The 20,874-nt window shown below is 35.6% G+C and overlaps 3 protein-coding genes, 1 long non-coding RNA gene and 2 pseudogenes across 5 annotated transcripts; 2 read left to right on the top strand and 4 right to left on the bottom strand.

Annotated features, from left to right (window-relative positions):
- Positions 1-188: 188 nt before the first annotated feature.
- LOC116289316 (uncharacterized) lies at positions 189-5,616 on the bottom strand (annotated as a pseudogene). The gene is made up of 3 exons (XR_016120540.1): positions 5,200-5,616; positions 4,966-5,054; positions 189-3,866 (listed from the first exon to the last, which is right to left on the bottom strand). The product of XR_016120540.1 is annotated as an uncharacterized LOC116289316 (transcript).
- LOC116290754 (uncharacterized) lies at positions 5,587-9,740 on the top strand. Its single transcript, XM_089034481.1, has 5 exons — positions 5,587-6,016; positions 7,130-7,203; positions 7,451-7,557; positions 7,861-7,970; positions 8,553-9,740. Exons 1-5 carry the CDS (start codon positions 5,798-5,800, stop codon positions 8,973-8,975), a joined length of 933 nt encoding a protein of 310 aa, XP_088890607.1. The 5' UTR covers positions 5,587-5,797; the 3' UTR covers positions 8,976-9,740.
- Positions 9,741-11,241: 1,501 nt separating this feature from the next.
- On the top strand, positions 11,242-15,257 carry LOC148909532 (uncharacterized). Its single transcript, XM_089034344.1, has 5 exons — positions 11,242-12,637; positions 13,557-13,789; positions 13,884-14,017; positions 14,418-14,686; positions 15,007-15,257. Exons 1-5 carry the CDS (start codon positions 11,380-11,382, stop codon positions 15,255-15,257), a joined length of 2,145 nt encoding a protein of 714 aa, XP_088890470.1. The 5' UTR covers positions 11,242-11,379.
- Positions 11,922-12,947, bottom strand: LOC116290732 (uncharacterized). Its single transcript, XR_016120499.1, has 3 exons — positions 12,670-12,947; positions 12,327-12,421; positions 11,922-12,247 (listed from the first exon to the last, which is right to left on the bottom strand). It is a non-coding gene; the product is annotated as an uncharacterized LOC116290732 (long non-coding RNA).
- On the bottom strand, positions 14,741-17,961 carry LOC116290731 (uncharacterized). Its single transcript, XM_031697833.2, has 2 exons — positions 17,370-17,961; positions 14,741-16,954 (listed from the first exon to the last, which is right to left on the bottom strand). Exons 1-2 carry the CDS (start codon positions 17,866-17,868, stop codon positions 16,203-16,205), a joined length of 1,251 nt encoding a protein of 416 aa, XP_031553693.2. The 5' UTR covers positions 17,869-17,961; the 3' UTR covers positions 14,741-16,202.
- Positions 17,962-18,340: 379 nt separating this feature from the next.
- LOC116290746 (glycoprotein-N-acetylgalactosamine 3-beta-galactosyltransferase 1 pseudogene) lies at positions 18,341-20,034 on the bottom strand (annotated as a pseudogene).
- Between the last annotated feature and the right edge of the window lie 840 nt (positions 20,035-20,874).

Raw genomic sequence — 20,874 nt, 5'->3', positions numbered from 1 at the left:
CGCTGGTCAATGTAAACATGATATATACAGACAAATAAAACTTGCCATAATAATAGAGACGATTTTGATGTTGCTTACATTAATTTCAAAGTGAAACAGAAAATGTTTGATTCAATGTACCGTTCATTTTTTGCGTAAAACAATCCACGAAATAATCAGCTGTACACTTTATAAGTTATCATTTAAAATTACTTTTTCCATTTTTTACTCATGATCAATGAGGAACTATTTTGCCTAACCCTTCTTTGTGGTGAATATGCGTAGTTAATAGACCTCTTTAGCTTGGGCGTGGTCATTGGCGGATTTAAAGGGTGGGCTTGTTTGGTTTTTGTGCTATTTCATGGGTATAATGTTTGCACTCTATTACAAAGAGTAATTTGCTTAAGAGTAACTGCTATATGATTAACAATAAAAAAGTATGCAGCATGTCTGTGCAAAATATAGACAGAAGTTTCTCAGTCTTAAAACATCAGGCTTGGGGAAGAGAGGCTCTTGCATGTATAAAAGGGCAGGAATGCTCGTCAGGAATTTATAAAGTTTAAAAAGTATCAGAGTCTTTATTAGGTTGGTGAGGCATTATCTAAGTCAGATAATGAACCAAAAGTGGTTATCCTGGTTACACTACCATCAGGGTTGTCGATGTTATATTACTTTCTCGTATTCACAACACCCTTAGAAGTACTAATTTATAAATCTAGGACACTAAGAGATACAGTGTCTGAAGAGCATCCCCACTTAGTTTCTAAATAGACAGTCGTGTGCAACTTGTCCAATCCAGACCACGTGTCATTCCCTTGAGAATTGCTCTTTTATGATGAACATGTTAAAATCTATGAATATGAAAGATCAAACTCCCAAGAGTGGCATAACATGGTCTGAAATGGGCACAAAATAACAAACAACAAAGATAAAGAGGTAGATTGGAGTCCACCCCTCCTCCCAACCCACCTGCAGAATCTTATAAATTTCAATATTGCATTATCTTCATTAAATGCATTAGGACGTTTGCATGATGGCAGCATTTTACCACTACTACAATAATGCTTTGTGAATTTTCTTTAACATTCAAGTTTGTATTTCCTCGTGAGAATAGTAAAGGCAACTGAAAGAGTGCTAGGGATTTTGATAGCAGAGGTCAATGATGCCATAGTGCAATTGTCCTATTACACTTAAAATTGTATGATTTTTTCTATTGGTCGCGAAGTTCAAGAACTTGTACTTGAAAATATTATATACTTCAATGAAATAGCCTTGGTATTGGACTAACTACCAATTTATCAACACCTGTGCGCTTAATAACACAAGATGCAAATGTATTTGCAATTCTCTGTACTGGCATGAATATAGCTGGACCAGGATTATCAAAGTCTTTCAGTCTCCAGACCTGTGAGGGTTTTCCAATGACATCAATTTCTTCATCCCTTTTGTACCACTGTACACATGACAGGACATGCTGCTTTGCAGTACCATTTACTGTAACAGTATGCTGGAAGTAAAATTTTACTTGGCCTGGCCTAACAAATGACGACAACTCTATTTCTCCATCTTCACCAGCCCAAGAAGCCTATCACCCTGGAGGATCTCGTACTTCTACTTTCTTTGTTAGATCCAAATTTTTCAGTTCCAAGACAAACATATGTGAATTTTCTTGCTACATTTGAAAGACAACTGAGTTGGAGATCTTCTTCAGGATACAACATTTTGTAGCAGTTAAGCAACAGACTCAAGTCATCATTGTCCAAATTCATGAGTCGATATGACTTTGGAAGGGATATAAGTGCTAAGTCACTCCAGTCAATTTCCTGTAGATTATAACAGCCAGCACTTTTCATAAAATATACAGCATTTATTGTGTTATGGTTATCTGAAAATTCATCCATGTTGTGCTGAAAAAAGGGAAGGAAAGTCTCTTTAAATTCTTCTGGCATTACTGTATTGAATACGAATCTACCTGCTAGAAGCTTTCTCATAAGTTGCACTTCAATTGACCTTCCATTCATGGCTGTACCTCCAAGTATACCATTGAAACGTTCAAAACTGAAGCACCAAAATGCATGAACTGGCCCAAAGTCTAGAACACAACCCTTCAAATGACAATGGAGGTGCATGTTTGGTGTTACAAATTTCTTTCCAAAGACATTTTCAAACTGTTCGCCAAATTTTATGAACAAACCATTTGCTCTAGCAATATCCACTTCAGATATTACAGGACATGCCATGTACTGACAAGCGAGTACAAATGTTTGCCAGCATCGAAAATAAGCTTCAGGTATAAGACCATTTAAGCAGTATGTTGAGTATATAAGCGTCCAATTCTTCTACTGTGATGCTGTAAAACAGCCATAATTAGATAAGATATTCTTGGGAAGCCTGCCAAATCCAGTTGGAACATCAAAGCTAGAAAGCTTTTGTTCTAATGTTTCTAATGCCTTCTTATCAAGTATTTCTTCTGTCAGCAAAAGCTTGAAAAATTTTTTTGATGTTCCCAAGAACAGATTATGCATGGGATCAATGACTGTCATTCTCACTGCATCAAAATATTCAAGCTTCAGAAGACTACTGTAGTAGACACCATGTTTTTTTGCTAGTTTTTCATGATTTGTAACATTTGAAGCATTTTTTACCTCCTATGCCTGCCTTCTGTGAGTTCTGTTATCACGTGGAGGCCAATTCTTTACATCAAAACCTGAGTAGTCTGTTTTTTCTGTGAAAGTGCTGGGAAAAAACTTAAAACATTTTGGGCATCCTCTGTGGGCTGAATGTCCTTTAAAACCACAAAGTTTTCGGGAAGCTGGAATATCAGATGAGGCCAACAGTAGTGCTGCACGATGAACAAGGGGGACACTGCTAGTACTGGTCTGGAGTCGAACACCTTTCCACAGCACCCTCAGCTCCTCTACAATAGGGTCTAAGAACATGTTTAAGCTTTTGGGCTCCTTTTTCATTTCTGGTATGATTCCAGCAATAATCACATTTTCCCACTTATATCGTTCTTCTCTTGGTAAATTAAGAATTACCAAGTATATGGCTCCAACAGATCTGTCCTTTCTTCTTTTGTATGGTTGAAACCAATCCACATTAATCCCCAATGCAATATTATGTTTAGCTTTCAAAAACTCTTTCCCTTCAAACACTTGAAAGTCTTTCCATACTCTTCCATCATAGATATCTGCCATGACTCCTGAATCAACTTGTCGTCTTCTCCATTTTCCACATAAATCTGGCAAACCTGGCCTTTTTAGAATACTCTCTAGTTGGTTTATAACACTCTTTATGCAGTAGACTTTCATAGGATAGAAGACAGTTTTATTGTTAACAGTTACAAATTTTCTTGCTAGAACTGCACCACATTCTTTCTTTCTTCCCCTTTTAAATGGCTTATTTGTACAGGTCTTTGCTTCAATTCGATCACCAATGCGTCTTGTGCAAGCATCAAGATGATACAACTTTGAGTACTCTGGACAAACAGCGTATTTTGTAAAATCATCCCGGTCTAGTTTTACGAACTGACAAAGGAAGTACAAAGAGCTTGGAAAAATCATAACCATCTCAATCAAATATTCATTGTTACATGACAAACCAAGGGTTTGTAGAAATTGAAATAAAAAGCAAAGTAGCCATCCAAGACCATTGTCACTAATCTTGCATGTAGTTTGCCAGAACAAAATGAAATAAGCAAACCAGTGCAACAAGGTTGTTATGGCCATACTTATTGATTGCTTTTTTCTTGGTTCTGGAAGAGGCTCCTCGTTGGTATTGATGTCATTCAAAATGTCTTCAGCATTGTCACCCCAAATTTCAGGTTCTTTGTCTGATTCTGTTTCATCTTCTTCACAAGAACAACTATCTGAACTGTCATTCAAAGACTGCAAAAAAAGCACAAACATTCAAATCAAACAAAGAATTTAAGACATTTCAGATAATTTTCTATTAAAGAAAATATATTCTTAAAATTTACCATGCTAGCCGATTTCAAAGTTAAATTGTTTAAATAGAATTAAATAAAAGTAATTTTCCTTTAGCACTGGGGTAAAATTACCACTGACTGGATTAAAATTTAGAAGTTGATTTTTGTTGATGGAGAAGAACCAAAGAAAAATCACCAAAGTGCAAGAGAAAACTAAAAACAGCAGAACTTAAACCCAATTGGCCTTATAGTGAGAGGCAAGAACTCACACTTCTGCGCAGCCCATATCATGCTTACCCTAAATGTATATTTATATGTAGATATTAATACAGCTGTATACAGCCTTATTATATTAATTAATAGTCATTATTGTTTTACTATTATTATCATTTTGTTTTATTTTTTATATACCATGTTCATAGAGGAAGGTGGGTTATTTATAAGGTTTTTTGTTTTAATTTTAGAGCTAGTGCATATGTCATAAATTCATGAAACTATTTATTACTAACTGTTCATCATATAATAATGCTTAGTTAAAAATCAACTATTTAGTTATAGACACATGCAAACTAAGAAATAATATAAATAATTTTTTTAGTCAAATCCAGAATCCCAAAGATGGTCCATACAAGGTTATTCAAGCCATGTTGGGGCTATATTGTGGAATTTCACTGTTGCATTTTGAAAAAAAAAAAAGATTGCCTGAGTTAAAATAAAGCAAAAATTCAACAAGAAGTGGCTTTTTTTTCTATCCTTAATTTGGTTTGCGGGCCAGTTATTGACATATTTTGACAAGTGCATGCATTATTAATAATATAAAATACTGGGCTTGAAATAACAATCAGTAAATGGACAATCTGGCCATAATTGGAACTTGTCTTCTATTGTCAAATCTTTGCATTGCCAGTAATTTTGATCTGAGTAACATTGATCGAGAAATGAGGTATGCCAAGCCAAAACATAATTGGCTAGTGATTGTGACCAATGACTGGCTCAACATTATGTTAATCCCTATATAATGCAAGCTTATTTCTATACAGATGTCTTCCTATTTTTACCTCATTATTTCCATGATCGTGTTGATTATCTTCTAAAAGACTGGATACACCCAAATGTACGTCATTATCATACTTATATGCGTTTTGATCTAAAAACATGAAGGGGAAAATTCATTGAGCTTAACTATACATCATATTATACATAATATATATAATTGGTGTTTCCTCAGTATACCTCCCTCGAAAAATCCACCCCCTCCCCCACAGTTTTTGTGAACGCTTATGCATGTTTACCTTTGCTTTGGTCAGACCCTAGTATTTCCATTTCTTCTTCCCCCGAGGAGCTGCACGACCAAATGTCTTTTTCGTCAGTCGAATCTTTGCTGTAACTAGTATAAAGATCCTGATTGTTTTCCGTTTCACCGCATGGTTTCGGTCCAGGTCTTTTGAGTTCAATGGACGCTTTCTTCAACCATCGATCTGTTGCTGGGTTGTAATAGGCCTTACGGTGCTTAAAATATCCTGTCCGAGATAAATATTCATCGCAATATTGACAGTAATTTGTATTTTGCTTTCTTAACCTATGTTTCGGCATTTTGATCAATCTTTTTATCTAACATTTAACTTTAGTCTTCCTATGTTGCATTTCAAGGACATTTCAAGGTTGCTTCTCGCGCTATATTTGTAGTATCGATGAGATATCGATGAGTTGTCGACTGAGCCGATGAGTTATCGAGTGATATCTAGCTAAGGACAGCCTCGAGTTCATGTTACAATTGACCAATCACGTTTCTAGAATTGGAGCGTGGTTCTTCGTTGCCTTCCCTCATTCCTTCATCGACTTGGCAGAGTTTGCTTGAAAGTTTTATTTTATCCGGTTGGAATTGAAGATATGGAAGATTCATCTGAAGTTCGACTATCTGATAGATATGTCGAGCTTCTGGAGAAGACAATTAAAGAAAACGAAGAGCTGAGGAAAATGATTGTGGATCGAGACGAACAACAACGAGAGTTGTTGAAGAGTATCGAGAACCGATTGACGGAGGACTCAGCTCCTGCTCGGAAAAAGCGACGAGTAAGTCAGAAGATTGCGGTACCGCAGCGTTGCAAGGTTAGTTAAAATAATGGTAAAGAAATGATTGAGAGAAATACAGAAGTATTGTTTAATTTGAAATACGAATTCAGGTTTGAAAAAGTAGGCCACATGCTTTCACACCTTGTCAACCAGGACGCCATGTGATTAATTGTCAAATAAACAGTTCCTAATACCCGGTCTCCACTGTATTTCATAATATGTATCTCATGGTAATCAAAATGGCGGCTAGTCACTATAATTAAGACAACGCGGAATATGCTCATACTCTTATTCCATTTATGCTTTGTTAATATTAATTTTAATTGCTGATAGGGCAAGAGGAAGCTTTTCTATAAACCTTTAGTTTTAATTTTTACTTAATCTAAGCTTTCAAATGGAGTCAATTTTGTTTCCAAAAGTATACTAGAACAGAAATTAAGAAAAGTCATTTTGGTGGTACTCAATCTGTGATACAAAAATTAACTCAGCTCCATTTCACTTCATGTAAGCTATCACTAAAATCAGTTTTTCCAACTTATTTTGCAACACTGGAAATATGATTTTCTTTTTTTCTTAAACCTAAGCTTTCCAATGAAGTCAATTTTGTTTTCAGAAGTTATCTAGAACTGAAATTAAGGGAAGTCATTTTGGTGGTACATGTACTTGACCTGTGATACAAATATTAACTTCGGCGTCATTCCACTTCGTGTCAGTTATCTCTTAAATCTTTTTGCCATCTTCGCAACACCAGAAATACGATATTCATTTTTACTTGAACCTAAGCTTTCCAATGAAGTAAATTTTGTTTGCTAAAGGGTAAGGTTCCTAACAAGTCCTTTCTCTCATCTTTCTCTCGTCTTTCCAAACAGCAGTGCATAACAAAGATTAGATGTTAAATTAGCTCCAGCATACTAGCACATTAGGCAAGCCAGTGCACGCACCAAGAGTGTCTTGTACTTCCATCTTGTTAGTGACTGTGATGTCACACAAGGCTTTTGAATGTATTTTTTAAATTTTTAGTACTAAACACTAGCCAGTAGAGAGCGTAGAGGAATCCTACAGATCATGAAAGCACATTCCTGAAATTCCTTTTAGCAGCTAAAATTTGCATGATGTTAAACACTTGTATGTCTTTTTCTTCTTCTGTAGCAAGACTTTCGAAGCATGTATAAAGAATTGAAGAAAGACCAAGGAAACTTTCCAGGATTTATTCTTGATGAAAAGTAAAAAATATATTTATTTTTAAAGCACTTATTTGAAGTATAATGGTTAAGCAATAGAAAACTTTTTCCGTGTTTACATAGCCTGATAGCAACACGAGGGGAGGTTGGGAGAATTCGAGACAGTTATGCAAACCTGAGACGTAGTCGAAACTCATAGCTGATAACTTCAGAATCCCGAAAATCGAAATAAAGATTACCTACACATGAATAACATTGAAAAATCTTTGTTTTATTTTTATTCTGCAAGTATCAAGACCGAAAGAAACCTGCAAAGAGTAGCTCAAGTGGTTTCTGCTGTGCAGAATGACCATGGAGGAGGTGAAAAGTGCCCTTGGTCACCTGCACAACTTAAAGGTAAAAATGATACAAAGGAAATTATAAGAATCACCGGGATGTTTTCAAGGTATCCCAAATGACTGCAATGCTGGCCTTGTCCCCTGGGACAAGGGGATGGGAGAGAGACATGGTACATGGCAGGGGCTAGGGATAAGGGGACAGACAGGGAATGTGCAGGGGATAGATAGAGGATACCAGAGACATTACCATGTTGACAGGGGACACTGTAGGCCAGCCCTGGACATCCCTCTTGTTGAAGATATGAATTATCAATGAGTTTGAAAAATGTTATATTACAGTAAGATTATTTATTGTTTAAAGGTGCAGCTGACACTTACTATAAATTGCTCAAAGATGCTAAGATAAGGAAAGACAATGGAAAAGAAGGGGAGCATGCAGTAACTTGCAGGCGCCAAGGAAGACAGAGAGATGTAAGTCATTATGAACCAAAAGTTAAGATGACTCATCAGTCATTCTTGATGCACTCTTCCAAGTTTCATACTCATTTGATGAAAACGGTTGTGACTCAAAGTTTTTCTCATTGAAGAGTGTCATTAATTGCTGATGGGTCATCTTAAATGATGTCAAAGAAATGAATTATTTTAGTGATGACTGCATGGCTTTCAGTGATGAAGTACTTGCCCATAAGAAAAACGAGTATGAAAAAAATTCAGACAAACTCTTTTTTTTACTTAACTCTAATTTTTTAACAGGGTCATTAAATTATTCTTTTATTTATTTCTTTTCCAAAACAGGACTGTTTGCAAAATAATTTAGTGTTTGTAAAATGTTGGTTATCCCTCAAAATCCCAATATTTGGTACTCAATTATGAATACACATAGCCACAACACACATACTTTCCCCTCTCTGCAATACACATGCAAACACACTTTATTATTTGCTTATAGAAAAGATTCTTAGTGTTTCATCGGATACCCTTCCATGTTCATGGTTATCATAGACTTATAGATTAAGATGTTTTCTTACTAAAGTTATTTTGCATATTCTTTAGAAATTAGACAGAAGAACAAAGGCATTAGAGATGATGACATGGTCTGAAGCAAAAAAGAATGTAGTTAGAAAAGTCATAACTCCAGAATACATGAGTTCAGATGAAAGTGACTGGGGTGAGGATGAAGCTGGACCCATCTTGAAGGGATACTTAACCAAAAAACTACCTTGGGAGAGATTACGGCTAACGAAATGCAAGCAGGAACTTGATCTTGCCTACAAAAAGAGCTTGCCTGGTAGGCGTAGAAGCTTGATATTAAAAAGGTCAGCCAATCCTGTAAATTCTTGCAGGCCTAGGCCGACGAACTGTGAAGAATGGGCTGTTAGAACACCAACAGCTACAATAAGCGTTCTTGCTTCAACTCCAGTGCGAGACAATAGTAATTCTAGCATTGATTTGGAAGAGTCCGCTATACAAGAGTAATTTTTTCTTCATATTTTTGGAATTTAATGGGCCATTTGCATTGTGACAGCATTTATTAAACCTACCAGAATCCCTTTCACACTTTCTTTTGTTCAGTTCATTAGTACCAATTGTCTTACTATTCTCATGAGGGAATACAAATTTGAATAAGAAAGAAAATTTGTGAAGTATGCTGTAGTTGTAGTAAAATGACACCACAATGCAAACGGCCTATTGATATATTCTCTCAAAGAGCCTATGGCACATCTGACAATTTCCACACTTAAACAATGGAACTGGAACAGCACACCAATCAAAATCTATACTGAAAGAATTGTCAGAAGTGTCTTAGTAGTCATCTCATTAGACCTGGGTATTATGAAGTAAAACCATTTACTGCAGATGCATTTGTACAGGGATAGCCTCACAGTTGTGTATAAATATTTAAATTGTCAACAAGAAAGCAAAAATTGTTGAACTTGAAATACATTGAATTTCCATGAGTTCTGGTACTTATGAATATGTTTCATGCAACTAAGGTGAACCCTGCAAGGATACACTATTTTGCTGTGCTTTGCAATGGTCATTTATGAATTTGAAACTGGAGTATTGTAGGTTGATGATCAGGGACTGTGGAGATAGGGGCTATAGCTACCCTACTTTTTCATTTTCCCCATAATAGTCTATCATGTTTCCACACTTTTCAGTTCTCCACGGTCCTCGAATTGATATCACCAATTATAAATAAAATTATTATATAGAATAAAGAATATTGTTACTGTTTGGTCAAGAAAAGAAAATTTCTTTGAATAAAGTGTTCAATTAATATTTTAGATATTTATCATTATTTAAATAGATTTAATATTATTAGGTTTTTATATTGATCATATTGCAATGTAAATAAATAATAACGTTCCGGTTTGATTAATGAAAGTACTTGCTGAATTGATATTTGAGGGAATTTGTTATTATTTGAATAAATTTATTATTATTAGGTTTCTATTGCCAGGTTTTTAGAAATATGTAACATTTTAGTATCACTTGTAAGACAATAAAAACGATTCGAAATAAAAAAATTGTCGTAATATTATTAGTTGTTGAAGTGAGTATTTTTACTTGGAGTAGGGGATGGTGTATTGTTACGAAACCAGGTAATTTTTCCCCAAAAAAATTACGAAAAATGTCGCGGATTTGTTTCGGATTTTTTCTGAATTACGTGACATTTGTAACGTGTATATGTAGCTTATTCTTGTATATGCATTAAAAATTACGTCCACGTTTTGGTAGAGGAAAGTTTTAATTTAAAACAACATTACGTTCATTTTAAAGGGCGCGTTTTATAATGGTTTACGCAAAAAACTTAAGCGTTTTTTTACCTTTATGGTTGCGGAATTTTCTCAATTACGTTAAACGTGTGTGTCTAAATGAAGCTTATTTTAGAAGATTAAGTCAGAATTACGTCGACTTTTGGTAACGTAAATTTCTACTTTCATACAACTTTACGTTCATTTAAACGCGTTTTATTGTTCATTTTCAATTTATGCACATATTCCTGTTGTAAAGCGCCTTGGACATGCTCATGGATATGAGCGCTATATGAATAAACTTTATTATTATTCATTTAATTCGGCTGTAAGCTTGTCCTGAAAGCTGGCGTAAAGTTGTTCTTTAAATTACGTAAAACAGACGTAAACCCGTTTAAAGTGGTTCTAAACGTCTAAATTACGTGAACATTAAGCGCATGTAAATCTCGATTTTTGTGCTGTGTTTAGCCTTGCAGAGCGTTCAACACTAAAATCAGCTTCGTACCACATAATTATATACTAAATGCCTCCATTCGTAGGGATTTTTGAAAAAGATCTATCTAGCTAATTATGAGATATTTGAGATTTAAATATAGTGCATAATCTACTTCAAAACTAAACGATGGATTTGATACGGCCGAAGTGCAACAAACAATAAAGTTGCTGCATTTTTATATAATTTACTGCAAATAAAAAAAAAGTTGCTGCAAATAAAAAAAAGTTGCTGCAAATAAAAAAAAGTTGCTGCAATTAAAAAAAAGTTGCTGCAAATAAAAAAAAAGTTGCTGCAAATAAAAAAGTTGCTGCAAATAAAAAATTGTTGCTGCAAATAAAAAAAAGTTGCTGCAAATAAAAAAGTTGCTGCAATTAAAAAATAGTTGCTGCAAATAAAAAAATAGTTGCTGCAAATAAAAATAGTTGCTGCAAATAAAAATAGTTGCTGCAAATAAAAAAGTTGCTGCAAATAAAAAATTGTTGCTGCAAATAAAAAATCAAAATCGATGCGTGCGCATAGTGACCGAGGAAGACTGGTAATAAGTACCAGCTTCCGGTCTATCGCTGTCATTTTTTTGCACGCCTGACACGTTGTTGTCGATCCGAAGATCATAGTAAATTTTAAAATGTTCTGTTCGTCGTGTGGCCAATCCAGTGCTCCTAACGCACTATTTTGCCATAAGTGTGGAAAGAAACTAAATGCTGTAGAGGCTGCCGCTTATCCTCAACCAGCTAAAGCCCAGCTTGGCTCAGCCAGCTCAAGACCAAGTGGAAGTGGTGTCAAGACTGAAAAATCGTTGACATTTAAACAGTTTCAGTCAAGAAAACGAGAAGACAGATCAAGCCACTTCACAAAGAAGGGCAAAAAGCCTAAGCTTGACGACGATACCGAGGTAAAAATTAACGTTGGGATCATGGCAACAAAAGCTGGAGCTTTGGCGACCAAGAGAGGTCTTACTCTCCCTCTCACGGTACGTCAGGGAATAACCTCGGAGGAGCTGCTACAAAAGGCAGTTGAAAAACATAGCCGGTTCAATAACGATGTGATCAAAAGTAGCAATAAGGCAACCTACAAGATTCTGTATGGTGATAAATCGGTGGTGACTAAATTGCCAGGAAGTGAAGAGGCGTTCACCCTAAGAAGGTACAAAGAAGAAATTGACAAGCCTTATTCGCGGATAACATTTTATTTGTGCACAAATTCCGATTACTTGGAAAGCCTTTGCAGCACCTTCGACTTCGAATCTGATTCGGATGAATCATACCAGGGTGACCCACAAGAAAAAGTTACCGAGAACACGAAATCTGAACAAGAGGTCGAAGAATCACCGAAACAACAAAAATCTGCTTTGCTTGATCAAGATCAACATGCAGATTGGATGTCAGCACCAGTTGTGGTTCTTGATCGACCGTCTTCTTCAAAAGCACCAGTTGTGGTTCTTGATCGACCGTCTTCTTCAAAAGCACCAGTTGTGCTTCTTGATCATCCGTATTCTTCAAAAGAAAAAGAAGCACAGTGTCCAATTTGCTGTTTGAATTTTTCTGTTAGCCAGATTGAAGAACATGCAGATACCTGTTCATCCTGGCTTATAGAAAGTGAGCAGCCATTTGACCTAATTTCCACAAATGCTGTAGAAGACAAAGCGATGACCAACCTGGCAAAAGATCCTTTTGAGAATAAAATATTGTTGAAAGAGCAAATAGCACAATTGGTGTCTGGATCAGTGACAGAATACACAAGAGTCACTTTAAGGAGAAAGTTCATATGGAATGACTTTAAGGCTGCAAGGCATAGTAAAATTCAACCCAACTCCAATCTAAAAGTGGTGTTTGTGGGGGAGCCATGTATTGATGATGGTGGTCCAAAGAGAGAGCTTTTTACAGGTAACTGAAATGACTTTAAATACTAAACTTACATATGTGCAGTGGAATCCTGTGAACATGAACCATTGATGTCTCAAGTTTCATACTATTATAATTATAAATTGTGTATGCCAGGGAGTAATTGGACAAGATTCTTATAGGTTTGTCCTGCTGGAGTCCAAAACCCTGATCCTATCTATTGAGGCAGCCATATCTTGGAAATCCATACCCTTTTTATGACAGATAGGTAAAACATTGACGGCATCTAAGCCTCAATGAGAAATTGAACTCCTGGGGTCAACTTTCAACTGAGTTAGTGGTAGTCCTGCTAATGGACTTTTTCATTTTCACAAAAGTCAAAATTTATTACCCTATCTATACAAAAAAAGTGAAAATTAAAAATTAAGATCCTTGCTGGGATTATAGACCCTATTCAAGACAATTGAAGCTGAAATCATGCATACATTAGTTAGACAAGAAGCTCAAGAACTGTACCCACCCCCCCCCCCCCCCAAACCAGCTACCTGAGTGAATGAACATAAAGCTATATTTTTGCATTTGCTTCTTGTATTTACTACTCTTGCATTTTGATAAGATTAATTAAACCAGCTTGCCTCTATAGCATACTGGCTTTACAGCTAAAATAATTAAAACTGGTTTATTGAATATTTGGGATATAATTAGAGAAATCATTATTATAATAAAAATAATAGCAAATGGTTTTAATTTTTTTTGTTTTTTCATTTCATGGTAGTTATAAATTAATCATCTCAAAAGTAAAAGAAGTTAAAAAAGACAATAATAATTGGTAAACAAACTAGGTTTACTTGAATATAATCAATTGATAAAGCATACTAGATAATAGATACTTACAGTGACTGCACATGTTTTATATATTCAAGTTTTATTTTTTTTTTTGCAAACAAAATTTATTTCACAGAATTGATGGCCATCATGCAGCTCAAGTTTTTCAAGAATGGTTTTCCAGTTAGCTCTTCTGTAGCACTGAGTAATGGAGACTTTCAACTTTGTGGTGAAATAATGGCAATGTCCATCTTACAGGGAGGTCCAGGTCCAAATTTTATGGCTGCACAAGTTGTCAGTTATCTGGTTGGAAAACCACTTTCAACAGATAAGAACAAGCAGCATCAACTGAAGACCGTTGCTGATAGTGTAAGTTTAAAGTATTTTATTCAGCAGTCTATGTTCTCTATTGAATAAATTAATGCCTGGGAAAATTTATAGAAATATATGAAAAATTTTGCAGTTGGTCAATGCATCAAGTGATGAGGAAGTAAGGGAACTTTTGACGAGTGAGGGTGTCCTAGATGTTCTTGAAGAAATAGGCTACACTGGAATCCCACAGAAGGAAACATTGTTTTCTGTAAAAGAAATTGTACAGTAAGTTCCTCCTAAAAAAATTCTGCAACTTTTAAGTTACTGGAAGGAAAAACAATATTTAAAAATATATATACATAAGTCTTTTGTTCTCGAGAGATAACAAATAGAGCTCAAGTAGTGTGGTTTGAAAACAAAGTCACCCAAAAAGAACTTTTATTTATTTTTATTTATTTCCCACCAGTAACCAAACACCACAATATTCGGATGGATTTTTAACTAACTTTTCGTCGTTGGATCATTATGAAATTCACACACATTATTTTACTTAGATTGAAGTTTATAATAATATAAAACTTAAACAAATCAACGTTAGAGGGTGGCAAAAAATGGGAATCATTGAATTCACATGAACCTATGTTCTGAGCCTATATGTATAACATACTGCCTTCATGTTCAACAGATCAATATGCATGAAAGACCAATTAACAGAACAGTTGCCTGCACTTCTTCAAATCCAAAATGGCCTACAAGTATGTGGGTTATTAAAGTGCATTAAAAGCCACCCTGATGTTTGGCAACCAGTATTTGAAAGCAATACTGCTTTCGCTATTACAGCTGATGAATTTTTGGACCAGCTTGATGTAAAATACAGTGCATCCCAAATCAAAAAGGATCCAGAGATTGACACCTTCAAGTTCTTTTGTGACACCATAGAGAAAATTGATGCAGGTTTGCATATTGATATTTTAGTCTCTGAATTAGAAAAGTTCCCATACAGCAAGATTCAGCCTACAAGTTTATGTAAAAAGTGCAGATGTTTTTTACAGTATATTTACATCAGCTGCAGAAATTTGTCTTCCTAGATGTAGCTTGCATTAAATACAGCAACTGATACTGTCTAAACAGTCTTTACTAGTTTCAGAGATGCCCTCCTTGATTTCAAAGTCCGGAGAAATGAAAAAACAATTACAAGCCTGAATCCAGTTATACAGTACTATGTTTTATACTATATCATGTATTTTAATAATAATATGTTATTCACATTTTAGAAATTGGTGATTTGGAGTTGAGGGATATCATCAAGTGGCTGACTGGAAGTTATGACATCCCCCCACTTGGATTTCCAAAGAAGTTCCAAGTAGAATTTGTTCATGGTTGCTTGCCTGGATGTTGTTGTCGGCCAACTGCTTCAACATGTGATATCACCATAAAGTTGCCGGTACACATAAATAGTCCCAAAATTATGGAAGAGATGATCTACTCTTCAATTAAAGAAAGTCATGGGTTTGGATTGTTATAAATCCAATAATCATTAGTGCTGTCACAAGTTTAGAATATGCACATTAATGTTGGTGAGGGAAGTTTGCTTTTAGGTTTAATGTTCATGTTGTCCATTTTACAGTTCCTCTCAGTTACTCCAGCCTCAATAGAGTGTAATATATTCTTTAGTTTTTGACTGCAGCCTGTGGGAGTTTAAAAGGGTCTCAAGCCTGGAGTAACCGAGAGGAACTGTAAAATGGACCATGGCTATTAGATATGTTTCTTTAAAAACGTTGAATTTAATGATATGAAGGGTTTTTAAATTGGAGTTAATAAATGTATTTATTATCACTTTTGTGCAGTTCCAGAAATTATCCATATACGGGGGATTCCTTAAGACACCCCCCCCCCCCTTCTGGAAATTCCGTACAAACTCTGAAATTTTTTAATTTTTCTAACCTCCCCCTGACCCCTAGGAAATTCCAAATTCCTCTGGAGGGGGGAGGTAACTATGGATAATTTCTGGAACTAACCCATTGTTTGTTTAATTTTGGATAATTGCTTTAGATTATTATAAGATTTAAATACAATATTGAAATACAATTTTGAAATGTTATTAGTTTATAGGATTGTTGCTTAGGTATTATTTCACATTGAAAAGATTTTTTTATCATTTTCAAATATAACTTTTTTCTTACAAGTTATTCCAATTTTGCTCCAACTGTTTCTTGATCCCATGATCAGATACATAATAAAGAAATGTATTTCACATAATACAGTTATAATGGAAAATAAAGAGTGAAACATTTTAAGCATGGGAATCTTCCATCAACATATTTTGATTACCAGAGGAAGAAGATATACTATAACAGATACCATATAAATGTCATTATTCTAGTTAACTAGGTACCAGTTGTATGAAAGTTAATAAAGTATATTGAATTGATTAACAAGTTATGCTGTTCAGTCCCATAACTCTAAGAAGTTAAACATCAGCCTGTAATTGATTGAGACACTGATAGAGGTTAAAAGCTTCTGATACAGTATTTGGATAATGCCAACCTTTCCTTTCCATAATGTATTCAAAATATTCATAATATACATCTTCCTCCATTTCCATTTCACACTGTGGCTCAACCTCTTGTATCTGTGATTTTGAAATGGGTATCAGGCAATCAACAGCATCTGAATTTTCAGGTAAGAAATAAAGGATGTCTGGTACTCCTGCAACTGTATCATGACGAGACCTTCTGATATAATGACTGTTCCACTGCTGAACGACTTCATCCAGCTCCTTTTGAATTACTCTTGAAAAACAAAACCAAAGGCATTCCATGTGGAAAGAATTTCCAAGTTCAAGAATACCAGATTCACACATGTCTTTGAAACAATTGATCCACCAATTTGAGTTGCTTCGTCTAAAAAAAGACCACCAACCTTCAATACGCTGGTTTGATGGTGAAGAACCATACTGGTGAGCTTTTGAAGCTGCAAATTCATCATTTCCATTGGCTCTAAAATAAGATTGCATAGCAGCAACAAGAACATTCTCAGTGCCACAATCTGAACGTACAAGTCTTGGACATCCATTTGCATTTTGAACAGCATCCAAGAACAATCTAGCTATGATCTTTGGATTATTGTTTGATTTTACCAGTTCCAGCCAAATTATTCTTCTGCTATATCCACATATACAGCCATGGATTGGGAACCCATATGGCTTCAGCTTGTCATAGCCTATGAAGTTAGAAAATAGATAATCATTGTCTTATTTTATTTTATGAAGTTAGACAATAGACAAAGTCTTATTTTATATTTTTATTTAGCATAGACAAACTACAAGGATATCTAAAGCCCAAATGGTCTATGAGTCAATAGCTCATTCGGCCTTGTAGGCCATGAGGGCGAGAGGTCTGATTATTTGGGTAAAAACCTACTAATGGGTCCAATAAACGGTTACAAAAATGTTGAACTAAGAGTGGAATAATTTATTTTCTGCGTTTTGGTTTTCAAAACTGTCACTTTTTTCGCTCAATAGACCCCTAGTAGCTCAGCCAATCAGAGGGATGGATTAGTGATAGACCGTTAGTAGGTTTTTAATAAAATACTGAAAACGAAAACAATGGAGGGAAAAAACTACATCAAGCATTACCGTCAATGTGCCAGCAGAAGTTCGGTCCTCTAGAAACATAATTTCTTCTGGTCAAACGCCTTGAAACTCTCTCCTTTACACCGTCTGGATCAATTTCTTTCATCATACTGGCAACCACATTGCGGGGGACATTCATGTGATACCTTAAGCGTAGGGCATGCCAAATGTAGCGATAACCAACAAGTGATCCAGATCCTTGAATTTCTCGCTTAATCACTTCTCGAACAATGTCTTCATCATACTTAGGTTCTCTTCTCTTCAAGTCTAATTGTCTAAGCTTCCTTTTAAGCGTTCTAACATGCATTCGTATACCATGATGTTTTTCCAAAAAGCCTACAATTACATTGTAGGGATATCCACGATGAAAATACTCTGTTATAATGTCAAGTTCACTGTCTTCCTGACCATCTTCTAGAGTGGCGCTTGCCTGCTCACCACAATTATGGCAAAACTTTGCTTCTCTCACACAAAGTGTACCACAAGTAGAACAAAAACCCATTTCAGGAGTCAACTTTTGTAGATAACTGTAGATTTATAATCAACATCATCAACATGGTGGACTTGCAAGACAGACGACTGAGACAGACCGGAACTTATTACCAGTCTTCCTCGGTCACTATGCGCACGCATCGATTTTGATTTTTTATTTGCAGCAACAATTTTTTATTTGCAGCAACTTTTTTATTTGCAGCAACTATTTTTATTTGCAGCAACTATTTTTTTATTTGCAGCAACTATTTTTTAATTGCAGCAACTTTTTTATTTGCAGCAACTTTTTTTTAATTGCAGCAACTATTTTTTAATTGCAGCAACTATTTTTTTATTTGCAGCAACTTTTTTTTATTTGCAGCAACTTTTTTTTAATTGCAGCAACTATTTTTTAATTGCAGCAACTTTTTTTAAATTGCAGCAACTTTTTTTTTATTTGCAGTAAATTATATAAAAATGCAGCAACTTTATTGTTTGCTGCATGTCCCCTGTGGGCCACCGTACATTTCAGAGCAAGATGAAGCTTCCTTCGCAGCCGTTCTTAGGGTCGTCACGCAACGTTTCCCTCCCCAGAAACGTAGTTTTGAGAGAAATTAGCAGCGAATTTTAGAATGATGGAAGATCTAGTAGGATTGACTACATTATACGCTTTCACAAAATCGCATAAGTCGATTACCTTCATAATATTCCTTTTAAAACTAGATACAGAGTAAAACTAAATATCTAAACTTGTGCGTGATGGTACCCTTGCTGAAATCTCATATCGATACTTTTATATAGCTCAATTGATCGTTCTTTATCTTGTTTTCATAAGATAAGTAATAGTAATTAGAAAATTTATGTCTAGCTTGGTTTGTAAAAACATTAATTTTCTCTCTCATAACATAGACACTAACCCTTCTCTAACTTATGCCACTCTGCATGGCTCACCTACCAAAATCCTTTTCAAATTGTTTTTATATTCAAATCCCCTTCCCCCCTAAAAAAACCCCTACCTTATTAACATGAATGATTTTATGACTGTGAAAGTTCCCTTAGATCAGTCATTATGATGTTCCAATCCGTACGGTCTCAAGTGATACACAAAATACTCCATCTGGTACATCATGTTCGGAGAGATGTAATGAAAAGATATAGAGTGATCTGCACAACAATCTGGTCCCTCTATGAATGGGTGCTCATCGTACTGATACAACCAATTGTTTGGTAGAGAACCAGGTATAAGTTGGTGCTCTGGCTGCAAAGGATGAAATGTTTCTCTCTGTCTGGAATCTCTGGTATCCCCTGGGTGTACTCCGGCATTAGCTAAGCACTTCCCTACTTCTACATCTTCATCAGGGCTTTCCAAAGAACAAAGACTTGGATCTTTGAGGAGTTTTCCAAACCTCCTCAGAGTATCTTTACTAAAAACATACCCAGCTCCACCACTATTAAATCCCCCAAACTTTTTGAAGTGCCTTCCAAAGTAATATGGTTTCTCTGTGTTATATTTTGAACACAACAATTTCAAATTCTCGACAATAATATAAGTATCATCATCTGCTTTCAGAAACCACTCGGCGTCATTCAGATGACGGTCGTAGATGTACTGCCAAGCTGCTCGAGTCTTGTACCAGAGTTTGTCATGCCCTTCAGGGACGTCAAGTCCAACAGCAGGAAAACTTTTATTCTCCTTTGAACTCATAAACAAAAGCTTATCACATCTTTTGCCCCAAGTTTCTTTAACAGATCTACCTTTAGAATACAGCGTCTTTGGACTAGTCATAACCCAACACAATACTCTAACCTTTTTAAGTCGGTCAGAAATATCTTGACTTAGTCTATGATGCTTGTCGTTCATGCCTTTATCAAAGTTCATTGACGGAACAAGACGTACTCTTTTAGTTTCATTCGAGTGCGTTCCATGGACCTCGTCATTGTCGTCAAACTCCACAAAATGAGCACCACTTTGACTGAATTTCCCGTGTCTTAAATAACGATTAAGCAATCCACCATTTCTAAAATAAACTAAAGCTACGTAGGTGGTGAAAATGCCAAAACTTAGGCCAATAGCGAAGCCCAAAAATGACGCTCTAACCATCGCCATCTTGCATTTTAAGGCTTGCTTTTCTTCTGGTTTCCTTCAAGTAATCTATAAATAGTACTTGTGAAGAATCATAAATACCGCACAGCTATGAATCACGCGTTCTGATTGGTTGAGAGAGGAATCTTTATGGCGAGACACCCAGGAGCGCAATTTCTTTTCATTCGTATCCAAAATGATGGTTAATTAAGAATGATGCGCGCTTTGATTGACTCAGCATCTATGAAGAAGAATAGTATAATAAGCATTTTGGGTATTTTAAGGGCGATTTGTAGCCTTGTAGCCTTGGTTCCCCTTTGCATTGGCATTTCTGATCTTATACTGGCACCTGTTAGATGCCATAAATGGTATGAATAAGGGCGTTAAAAATCAACGACGAAAGAGTCAACTTCGCTGCCATGTTTTCTCGCTGTCAAATTGAGCAAAACCACGTTTCTTTCAACCGAGAATTCCATTCACAGTGACACTTGTTGTCCACTTTTTATCACTTTCGTAAAGATAGTAAATTCTTAAATTCTAGTAAAATCTTTTATTAAGATTTCTATTCAATCTTTGGACATTTCTTTGTATTTGTTTTAAAGTTTTAGAATGATAAATGTTTAAAATAGCTAGCGATTCTTTCTCGCTTCACATTTGCCTCCTTGGCGTTTATTACACGAAATTTGATTGGCTAACGATCGAAGTTCGTGATGTATGGAGAATTTGTATTTTGATTTAACAGATCAAAAACAGTTTTCCGTGTTTGATACTCTGATCAAAACACGCGGGATGTTGGGAGAACACGAGAGCAGCGTAGGAAACCACGACGCGTAGCGGAGTGGTTTCCAGCTTCTCGAGTGTTCTCCCAACATCCCAAGTGTTTTGATCAGAGTATCAAACACAGAAAACTGCTTTTGATTTGTTTTATAAAATAACAAACACGCGAAAAGATCG

This window comes from Actinia tenebrosa, unplaced genomic scaffold (assembly GCF_029948245.1).
Source record: "Actinia tenebrosa isolate PJP-AT-01 unplaced genomic scaffold, QUT_ActTen_1.0 PGA_scaffold2__45_contigs__length_23673736, whole genome shotgun sequence".
In the NCBI taxonomy this organism is placed as follows: domain Eukaryota; kingdom Metazoa; phylum Cnidaria; class Anthozoa; order Actiniaria; family Actiniidae; genus Actinia; species Actinia tenebrosa.
The sequence above is the reverse complement of the archived record's forward strand: the minus strand, read 5'-3'. Positions and strand labels throughout refer to the sequence as shown.

Bases quoted from the DNA above. Each gene is read 5' to 3' on its own strand.
- LOC116290754 (XM_089034481.1), top strand. From the start codon at position 5,798: ATGGAAGATTCATCTGAAGTTCGACTATCTGATAGATATGTCGAGCTT. The intron at 7,204-7,450 runs GTAAAAAATATA...TTATTCTGCAAG, and splicing joins GGATTTATTCTTGATGAAAA to TATCAAGACCGAAAGAAACC. The intron at 7,971-8,552 runs GTAAGTCATTAT...CATATTCTTTAG, and splicing joins GCCAAGGAAGACAGAGAGAT to AAATTAGACAGAAGAACAAA.
- LOC148909532 (XM_089034344.1), top strand. From the start codon at position 11,380: ATGTTCTGTTCGTCGTGTGGCCAATCCAGTGCTCCTAACGCACTATTT. The intron at 12,638-13,556 runs GTAACTGAAATG...TTTATTTCACAG, and splicing joins AAAGAGAGAGCTTTTTACAG to AATTGATGGCCATCATGCAG. The intron at 13,790-13,883 runs GTAAGTTTAAAG...AAAATTTTGCAG, and splicing joins TGAAGACCGTTGCTGATAGT to TTGGTCAATGCATCAAGTGA.
- LOC116290731 (XM_031697833.2), bottom strand. From the start codon at position 17,868: ATGGGTTTTTGTTCTACTTGTGGTACACTTTGTGTGAGAGAAGCAAAG. The intron at 16,955-17,369 runs GTAATGCTTGAT...CTAACTTCATAG, and splicing joins CTTCTGCTGGCACATTGACG to GCTATGACAAGCTGAAGCCA.